A 10,690-nucleotide genomic window follows, 5' to 3' on the forward strand; every position below is an offset into this window, starting at 1 on the left:
TGATCATGGTGTTTAATTCTTTAAATGTGCTGTTGAATTCAGTTTGCTAGTATTTTGTTGAGAATTTTTACATGTATATTCATCAGGGATGTTGGCCTGTAATGCTCTTTTCTTGTAGTGTCTTTGTATGACTTTGGTATCAGGGTAATGCTGGTTTCATAAAGAGAGTTTGGGAGTGTTGCTACCTCTTCAATTTTTTGGAAGAATTTGGGAAGGACTGGAATTAATTCTTCATTAAATGTTTGGTTGAATTCACTGAAGAAGTCATCTGGTCCTTGGATTTTCTTTGTTGGGAGACTTTTGACTAATGATTTAATCTTACTAATTACAGATCTGTTCAGATAGTCTATTTTTTCCTAGTTCAGTCTTGGTAGGTTTTTGTTTTAAGGTATTTATCCATTTCTTCTAGGTTATCCAATTTGTTGGCATGTAACTGTTCATAGTAGTCTGTTATGATCCTTTGTATTTTGCAGTATCAGGTGTAATGTCTATGCTTTCATTACTGATTTTATATATTTGAGTATTCTCTTATCTCAGTCTCGCTAAAGGTTTGTCAATTTTACCTTTTCAAAAAACCAGATCTTAGTTCATATTTTCCATTGCTTTTCTAGTCTCTTATTTCTGCTCCGATCTTTATTATTTCCTTCCTGCTGCTAATTTTGGGCTTAGTTTGTTCTTCTTTTCCGAGTTCCTTGAGGTGTGAGTTAGGTTGTTTGAAATTTTTCTTTTTTCTTAATGTAGGCTTTTTTTTTTGTTTTGTATAAATTTCCCCCTTGGAACGGCTTTTGCTACATCCCATAAGCTTTGGTATGTTGTGCTTCCATTTCTGTTTACTTCAAGATATTTTTTTCATTCCCCTTTTGACTTTTTCTGAGTGTTGTTTAGTTTTCACATATTTGTAAATTTTCCAGCTTTCCTTCTGTTACTGACTTCTAGTTTTACATCATTGTGGTCAGAAAAGATGCTTGATATGATTTCAATATTCTTCAATTTGTTAAGACTTGTTTTCTGGCCTAATATGTGATCTATCCTGGAGAATATCCTACGTGAGTTTGAGAAGAATGTGTATTATTCTGCTGCTGATGAAATGTTCTGTATATATATATATATACACATACATATATATATATATATATATATATATATATGTAGGTCCATTCAATCTATGGTGCAAGTCTATTATTTCTTTCTTGATGATCTGTTTGGATGATCTATAACTGAAAGTGGGGTACTGAAGTCTCTACTATTGTTGCATTGCTCTCTTTCTAGCTTCAGATCTGTATTTGCTTAATATATTCAGATGCTCCGATGTTGTGTGCACAGGTATTTACAACTGTTATATCCTCCTAATGAAATGACCCTTTTATCATTACAGTTGACCTTCTTCGTCCCTTGTTATAGTTTGCTTTATCTCAATCCCCTAAAGCCAGGCCAAGTGCCGAGAGCCTCTCATTTGTTTTCTCTAGGGTGGTGCCCTGAAATGCTCACGTCTGTGAGCCTTTTCCCCATCCCAGAGTCACGGTGACTTTCTGCATTTGTTCACTAGCCATCTGCAAAGGCTTAATCTCATGGTCTGTGGGAGCATGTGCCAAAATCAGGCCAAAGTGGGTGGGTGGTGTGGGTGAGGCGTGTACTGTTGGGGGTGCTCACAGGCCACTTGGGGGGGTTTGCAGGTAAGGAGTCCCCAGTGGCTTATGGGCAGGCTTCCTGACGGCGTTTGCAAAGAGGTTAGTAGCATCCGTTTGATGAGTTCTGAGTCCTGACTTAGGTGCTCCCACAGTTTCTCCCAACCCCTCAGACCTGCAGATCACCTCAGTAATCTAGGTGAGGTGAAAAAAAAGTAGGCCTTTTGGCCAGTGTCTTGCATGGCTAGAAAAGCCAGGCACTCACTCACACACTCCTGTGGGTGAAATCACAGGCTGAAGGGGTCTCTCTCTCCTGGCACTGAGCTGTGCTACCTTGACAGAGGGGCAACGTAAGAAAAGTGAAAATGTTCCTTTTACTCTCTTCAATGCATCTATTTTTGGATTTTTTTGCCTCAGTAATATGCTGAAACTTCTCCGCTGGACTCCCAGACTCCCACAAAGAAACTCTTGTCCGTGGGTGACTGACAAAATCAATGTTCTATAAGGGAATGACAATAGAGAATTCCTATACTACCATCTTGCAAATATCACTCTAAAGTATTTTGGTTATAGAGCCCACGTTCTTAATGACAATGTTAGGCCACCTCAATGAATGAATGCAGCAGCAAGAACATGCAAAAACCAGAATAAACTTAAAACAAATAATGGATGTGACACCAGGAAAACAGAAGCAGTTCCTGGGTCTTGATCACTCTAGTTTTACAAAAATGGTAGTGCCAAGTCTGAGTGGCAACCACTGTGCCTTTTTTTTTTTTTTTTAATTTATTTATTTATTTTTGGCTGTGTCGGGTCTTAGTTGTGGCACACAGGATCTTTCATTGCGGCACATGGGCTCTTTGTTGCGATGCATGGGTTTCTCTCTAGTTGTGGCACGCAGGCTCCAGAGCATGCAGGCTCTGTAGCTGCAGCACACGGGCTTCTCTAGTTGTGGCACGCAGGCTCAGTAGTTGCAGCGCGTGGGCTTAGTGTCCTTGTGGCATGTGGGATCTTAGTCCCTGACCAGGGATCGAACCCGCGTCCCGTGCATCGGAAGGTGGATTCTTAACCACTGGACCACCAGGGAAGCCCTATCACTGTGCCTTAACGATTAAGATTTTTGCTTGGAGTTCATCAGTTTCTTCATATTCTTTCAACTGAGTATGTGCTAACAAGTTACAGAACTTTATTTGAAAAGATTTTCACTGAGAGTCAGGTAAGGGAGAAACAAACAGAGTAAGAGAATAGGAACATCAGCACAATTACCTGATCTGTTTTTGCACAACAGCTATTTGTTACCTGCTACTACCACTTCACACCTACAAATTTAATAAACACTCCCACCATTGTAAACAGCCTTACCAACAGTTGTTAAAGTCAAAACCAGTAAGTCTTCCTCAATTATTTTCCACATTCCACCAGCCAGTAAGCCCTGAAAATTCTAGCTCTTGATTCTAAACATCTGTCACTATGTATACCAAGAAATATATCCTAGTTTGAACCACCCTCTATCTCTCACTTGGATTCCAGAAATAGCCTTTGATTGCTCTTGCCTCCAATCGTGCATTCACGGATTCATTCATTCATTCAACAACAATTTAATGACTACATATTCTAAACTGCTTTGGGCAGTGGAATATAATAGTGAACAAAACAGATCAATTACTGCCTTTCTGAAGCTTCACTTCTCAACCCAGCAACCTGCCATCTTCCTAAATCACATCATGTCACTCCTTGCTTAAAACCTTCCAATGGTTTCTCATTACATCGAGATAAAATCCAGACTCCTTACCATCACCTACAAGGTTAAGTCCGGGATGATCTGGCTCCAGTAACCTTTCTCTATTTGCGCCCTTATTTACTACACTCCAGACTCACTTGTCCTCTTCTGATCCTCTGGCCTCAGGGCCTTTGTACTTGTACTCTTCTGTTCATCTACACTCTCCCCAAACCTCTGCATGATGGTCTGCCTGCTTCTCGTCACTCAGTTCTCAGCCCCTATGACAGGGCCCCAGAGTGGCCTTCCCTGAGCACCATGGCCAGAGCAGGGCCCCACCCCACCCCCACCCCTCTCCCCACACGATCTCATTCTTCTTCAAAGCCCTCATTAGTACCTGACGTATGTGTTTACATGTTTACTATCCATCTTGACTCACTAGAACGTAAGTTCTGTGAGTTCAAGGACACGGTTTCCTTCATTACTATAGCTCTATCCCCAGTGCCCAAACCAGGGCCTGGCTCAGTAGGTGCTACATAAATACTTCTTGATTGACAACATTATTCTTCATCAATGCAGTTTCATTTCTTCCCTGTAAGACCTTCCGCTCAATCTACTCTCATCACTACTGCCTATCTGTCTCAGTCCTCACCAAGGAATTGAAGAATAAGAAATCAAGACCCTAAAATACAATTAGTGCCACTCATATGACAGTTCAGTTACTCTGGGGTCAAAGAAACTTTTGGTTAATGCCTTAAGAAGGTAGCATTTACTGCATTTCTCCCTAAATCATTATATCCTAGTAAGTTTTTAGATATAATGCCTCACACTGTGCTTTCAGTAGGCATTCAATAACTATTTTCTGAATAGATATATATAGCTCTCTAGCTGTCTTCTTCTCCTTTTACCTATAGAAGCCTTTTACTGCCAACTATTACCTCTCAAATATACCCCTATAAATAAACATGCTCTGGTGTCTCACACTTTAAAAACAAACATATGAAACAAAAAATCCACAGAACCTTCTCTTAGTCCCACATAATACCCTAGCCAAGTTCTTTAGAGCCCAATTTCTTGAAAGACTTGTCTCTACTTAATGTCTCTATTTCCTGACTTCCCATCTTTGTAAATTTTGCTTCCTTCTCATCAAGACACCAAGAGAACTCTCACAAAATTTACCAATGACCTGCATACAGAACCGTTATAAAGAGTATGTGTTCTACATCAGATTGCCTGGCTTAAATTCCAGCTCCTCATTTTACTGGGTATGTGACTTACCTAGGCTAGTCACTTAATCTTTCTGAGCTGCAGTTACCTTATTGCTAAAAGTGGGTGATAAATGTACCTTCCTATAGGGTTCTTTGGGTGAATCAATGAAATACAATGGGCAAAACAAACAAACGGTATAGTGCTTAACACAGAGGAAGCACTTAATAAAAGCTGGCTGCTAGTATTCTTACTAAATGATTATTTTCAGTTTTTGTTATCCTTGGTCCTAGGCCCTGATCTTCCCTTTCACACTATATTCTCTCCCGAAGCACCCCTGTCCAAAACTGGTTTCAATTAATATTACAACACTGATGACTCACAAATTTATATTTCTAATTCAAATGTCTCTTCAGAGCTTAAGACCCATATATTCAACTACCACTTTAACAAGTCCCCTTGGACCTTTCAAAGGCAACTCTAACTTAACAAGCCTAAGATGGCATTCATAACGTGCCCTCCTGTACCTGTCATCCTCCACTGCCCTTCACCACCAGCAAAACACCAACTGTGAAAGCCAGAAACAGAAGTCATTCCTGACACACATCCCTAGAAATTCTCTCGTATCCTTCCACATATATCCTCTCTACAACCATGACCCCCAATTCAAAATGCATCATCTCTCACTTGAGAAAGCCTCCTAACTGGTCTACCCCCTCCAAACCATTCTCTAAGCATCTACACCATGAGCTCTTCCAACCTTTAAAAAACTGTAGTTAAGAGTACACTTTATTTACTACTCCTATGCTGCCTTATATACAGAATTATACAGACCTGAGATAATACCCAGACCATTAAGTGAAGCTCTGTGAGCCTAAGATGATTTTCCACCAGTGTAACCTTTGGCAAATTATTTAGCCTCTCCAAGCCTCAATTTATTTACCTGCAAAATGGAGGTAACAGCACTTAACCTCCTATGTTGTTGTCAAGAGTAAATTAATAATGGTAAGAAAAAGCTTAATTCAGGGCTTGCCATTTACTGAGGACTAAATAAATGTTGGCTAGTAAAACAAGCTGAGTATAGCTTTCCCATTGGCTGCGTTTGGGTCCTCATCTCTCACAAAGTCTATTTCAACAGTCTCCTAACTGGTCTCACTCACCTCTCAATGCCCAAAGCCCAAACAAAGTATGGCATCATGTAGGCTTCAAGAAAAGTCAGGTAAATCTGGCCTTCTTTTAGTACTCTAGGATTAAACTAAAGATCAGGTTCAAACTTCTTTGAGATTAGCATAGGATCTAGCCTCTGCCTACCTTCCTAATTTCTTCCACAGTAAGTCTCCGATGTGCAACTGATTCAAGCTCATCAGGCTACTTGAATTTACGACACTACCACCTCTATACCGCCTGCTCCTTTGAACTTGGTTTTTCTCTGTCTGTGATGCTTATGTCTGTACTGATTATCAAATTACTAGTTATCTCAATTTTATAGAAGAGGAAACTGTAGTCCAAAGAAGTTAAATGACTGGCCAGGATCACCTAGCCTGGTGACAGCACAAGACGTTAAGGCAAGTGTTCTTTGCACTATATTAGCACTTCTCAAACTTTTCCAGTGAGTACTCCTGTTGAGAGAGAAAAGTTTCTCATCCCAGAGGTCAAGGAAGGCACAGACCCAAGACTCCTACCAGCTTGGAGTATCATGCTTTATCTTCAAATAAATTATTGTCAAAAACTTTTAACAAATTGAAGACAGGAGCCCCTTAAAAAGAGAGTTCCCTGTACATTAAATCAAAACTATAAATCTAAATGTGTTCCGTAGTGCAAATCCACTCCAAAAAACTATCTTCAGCCTTCATTTTCATCATTATCCACAAGCATACAATGAGAGACAGTGTCATACAAATGGCTGCAGTTACTATTATTTTCACACTATGAAATCAACCATTGCCAATGTGTTTAGGAAGAGGAGAAAGGCTGCCCTGAGAACTCTCCCAAGATCCCAAACGTGAGAAAGACTGAAGACAAAAGGGAATCCAGAGATCCTAGGCCAAACCCGAGTTTTCTTAGGACAGCATGCATCTTTTTTTTTTTGCCGCGTAGGGCAGCATGTGGGATCTTAGTTCCCCACCTGGGGTCGAACCTGGGCTCCCTGCAGTAGAAGCACTGGAAGAGGGGAGTCTTAACCACTGGACCGCCAGAGGAGTCCAACATGCACTGCTTTAGAGTAGGGCTTCTCAACCTCGGCACCAATTGAAAAATTAGGCCAGATAATTCTTTATTAAGGGGGACTGTCCTGTGCATTACGGGATGTTTATCCTCTATCTACTAGATGCCAATAGCATTCTGCCCCTAGTTGTGACAACCAAAAATCTCCAGACATTGCCAAATGTCCCCTGGGGGCAAAACTGTCCAGTTGAGAGTGAGTGACACCTGCAATATCCTCTTACTAAGGAGTGAACAATTAAGATAGGCGAGCTCAAGCCTCTGACTCCAGACAGGGAAGTCATGGGAGAAGGGGACCTCTCTCCATTTGCATAGGGCACCAGGATAAAAGAAAAGAGGATCTGTGGTTTCTCAATGCTAATTTTCCATGGGGACATAAACTGAGTGGGATTCGACTTAAGACCCTCACCAAAAAATTTCAGGTGCAGCTTCAAAAACAACTAGACATTTAAGACTGTACTTCTGGGTGTTGGAGGAAGGGAAGGAGACAGGAAAGAATGTAGGGCTGAGTCACCACCTAGATGGCAGTAACATCTGGCCTCTAGTCTAACAACTTACTGACAAAAGGAGACGGCTCACCATGACACCATCCTACTGTGACATTGTGTAAACGAACATAACCTCCTCTATTCCACTAATCACCATCCAGCGCGACCACAAAAGGCACGCAAAAGACGTACATGCAAACATTCAGTCACGAGAACACAAAAAGTTATTTTACATAAAGGCAGACTTCAACATCTGTAAAAAGCTTAGTTTTTGTGTTTTAACAAAATGCAGCTCATCACCCTTGGCAGCTATTCCCCCAGCGTTTGTGAAGAAGGGAGGAAACAAATGCAGAGTCCTGTGGAAGTTACCCAAGGCAAAAGTTCTGATGGATGTGCGGTGGGGTGGAGTTCACATCTGAACACACATGTACATATGGATATACATTTTCAATATCTGAGAATATTTTTGTACTGGCCTTTTTTAAAAAGTCAACTCTGCTGCTATATTTCACTATTATTGCCTTTAAGCTTCTACAATTTTACATTTTCCCCAGAAAATCATACTACAAGTTTTAAGTAGCCTCCTAAAGGTAGTTCATATAAACTGTGGAGTGGAGTGTCATGAGTCTCAGGTCTCCCACATGGAAAGTGAGAAAATAAAATTTACTTCTTAAAGTTGCTGTGCGGATCAAGTCAAGTCCTATGTAGCCAGGATCTGGACACCTAAAATACACTCAATAAATGGTTACTAGTACTATTGTTATAACTAGCATATATCAACTTCTCTGAAATTCCCGTTTTTTCCCACAAACTCTTAGGGAACACCATGTGCTTCGGAGAAGTGAAAAACAAATTTTACAAGCACATCTTACAACCAGATGCAAACACAAGATAAGTATTATTTGTGATGATAAAGCACAGTAGGGCAAAAGAAAAACCTGAAATGTTCTATGTTTCGTTTGAGAACTATCATGTCAATTACATCAGGTATCCAGCAGCTCGTGATATGAGAGCCAAAGTTCCTTCCCACTGCATAAAAATTTCTAAAAAGGAAAGCCAAAAAAAAAAAAAAAGTAAGAAAAAAAGACCAAAAAAAAGAAAGAGCAGTAATACGACAGACTGGAGAGAGGGTTAAACAAGATATGTAATTCTACAATGACAATACTCCTAAGTCTTATAAGAACAGTAAAAGGTCAGATACCTTCCAAAGAAGCTGGGGTTTACATTTCACTGTTTATCTAATCAATAAAATTCCACTGGAAACAATTTTTCTTCCCCGTCGCCAAAATCTACTGTTAGGTGAGTTAAAACATAGAAAGTACCGCCACACTATGGTAGCTCTTCCTCTGGATTGTAAGACATTTTAAAAAGCTTTATTCATTCAACAGCAGCTGCGCTGAAATGATGAAGTTTAAAGTATTAACAACAAATCCAAAATGTCTGGATTTCCCTCAGAAAACGTCAATTCCTTCCCCAGAAACGTTCTCCAATCCTTTACTCTTTGGAGTAAGTAAGGGATAGAAGGCTGAAGTTGCTGGGAAATATACTTCGAAATACTTCCTTGAAGGGCCCCCCAAACATATGCCATTAAGAGGGTCCTGATGAGACCACAGCTAAAGTAAACCGTGGGCACACCAGCCACAAATGTCCTGCACACCCAGAGCTCTGCAGCAAGACGTCTACCGTGGCCTTGAGCCGGTTCCTGGCAGGTCCGTCAGAAAACGTGTATTTTACAGTCACGACCCTTCCAGCAATTAAATGAAAGGAGGCTAGAGGGCCTTGGGGGTGCTAGTCCAACCCTTTCATTGGACAGAAGAGCCTGCGGCAGGGAGCGAAGTTAACTTTCTCTGCCTTTGGAGAGCAGGGCCCACCCAGAAGCCAAAGCTCCAGATCCCAGGTGCCAAGCGGGCGCGCACACCTGGGGAGGGGCCAGAAGGTCACGCGGCCCGAGTCGGACGCCCCGCGACCTCATCCAGCTCTTCCACAAACTCTGTTATGACCTTGAGCACCTAAACCTGTGCGTCCCCATCTCCGGATCTGCAAAATCGGAGCCAGAGCCGGAACGCCTGGGGCTGCTGCAGGAGTCGACGCGCCGGGACCCGCGCCCAGGACCCCGCTCCGCCCTCCGCCCCAGCGCCGGCTCGCGACGCCCACCTGCACGTTGGGGAAGGCGGTCTTGAGCAGGTAGAACATCTTGCGGTTGGACAGCACGTCCCCGCTGGTCATCTTGTCGTCGGCCCCCTCGCGCGTCTTCCCCTTGGACTTCTCGTGGAGGACGTTGCTCTCGCGGACGCGCCGCACTTCGTCGCCGCCGCGCACGGCCGCCAGCACCGACACGGCCAGCATCTCGCGCAGGTCCACCGTGCCCCCGTCGGCCGAGGCCGCGGGCCCCGCCGCCCCGCCGCTCGGCTCGCCGCCCAGGCCGAAGAGGCTGAAGCGGCCGGCCAGGAAGCCCGAGTAGAGGTGGTAGAGCACGCCGAGCCCCAGCAAGCAGAACACGGCCACCCCCAGCGGGGACAGGCGGATGCCCATGGGGGCCATGGCGGGAGGCCGGGCGCTCGGGGCGGCAGCCCTCACAGGCCTGCCCGCGCTCCCGGGTCGGGCAGCGCGCGGACTACACCGGCGCCCGCTCCCCGGCGCCCGCGCGCCCCATCGCTCGCTCCCGGGAAAGGCCGAGCCGCGCCGAGAAGCCCCTCGCTGCCTTTCCGCGCGCCCGACTCCCCCGGGCGGCGCGCTCCCAGTTACTCAGCCGGCCGGCGCGCCTGGCTTACACGTTAGCCAACGGCCGTGAGGTGAAAGGGGAGCGTGGGTGTGTATCCGGGTTACGCAAGGGGGCGGGGCGCGGGTGAGGGGCGGGGTGAACCAGGCCCCTCCCCCTGGGCGGGGCGACCGGAGGCGGGGCGGCCGGCCGGTAGCTCCGGGCCGTGCTGGACGGCGGCGGCTTAGTTATTCCGGTCGGACGGCGGTATTTGGGTTTTCAGATCACTCCGGGATATGGCGGAGCTACTTCCCAGGCACGGAAGGATGCTGAGTGCCGTGTGGAAATTTAAATTAAATCTCTCTTTGAACGACAGCGAATGGCTGAAATAGAGCCATAGGGACAGTCTAGACGTCCCATCACTCTGATTATTGAGGAACGGAGGACGTTGCAATCCATTTAAAGAGAAACCTATGCTTTTTTTCCGTCGGCCCTTGTGTAGGCAGAGCCTGCAGCTTTAAATCGCCTCTCGGCGCTCTTCCAGGCGGAGCGGGAGTTGGGCGGGGATGGGAGGAATTTTACTTGGCTCTTTATTCTTTCGGCACCCCAGTCTAAACGTTTATGCATTTATATCTGTCTGCATAGATTTTTCCCTTTACCTTCACCCGCCAGAATAAACCATCCTCTAGGCAGGTGAAGAACTTACCTTGATTCTGGGCTTTCACGATGTGAGAAAACA

At 44.3% G+C, this 10,690-nt stretch overlaps 1 protein-coding gene across 1 annotated transcript in view; it reads right to left on the reverse strand.

Moving 5' to 3' along the window:
• The window catches only part of BPNT2 (3'(2'), 5'-bisphosphate nucleotidase 2), a 31,827-nt gene extending 21,786 nt beyond the window's left edge, over nucleotides 1-10,041 (reverse strand). Inside the window, exon 1 of the mRNA XM_061171463.1 lies at nucleotides 9,408-10,041. Within this exon, the coding sequence (XP_061027446.1) occupies nucleotides 9,408-9,794 (387 nt within the window). The 5' untranslated portion in view covers nucleotides 9,795-10,041. The remainder of the gene's footprint in view (nucleotides 1-9,407) is intronic.
• Nucleotides 10,042-10,690: the final 649 nt, after the last annotated feature.

The sequence above is a fragment of the Eubalaena glacialis genome, chromosome 17, assembly GCF_028564815.1.
Source record: "Eubalaena glacialis isolate mEubGla1 chromosome 17, mEubGla1.1.hap2.+ XY, whole genome shotgun sequence".
Lineage (NCBI taxonomy): Eukaryota > Metazoa > Chordata > Mammalia > Artiodactyla > Balaenidae > Eubalaena > Eubalaena glacialis.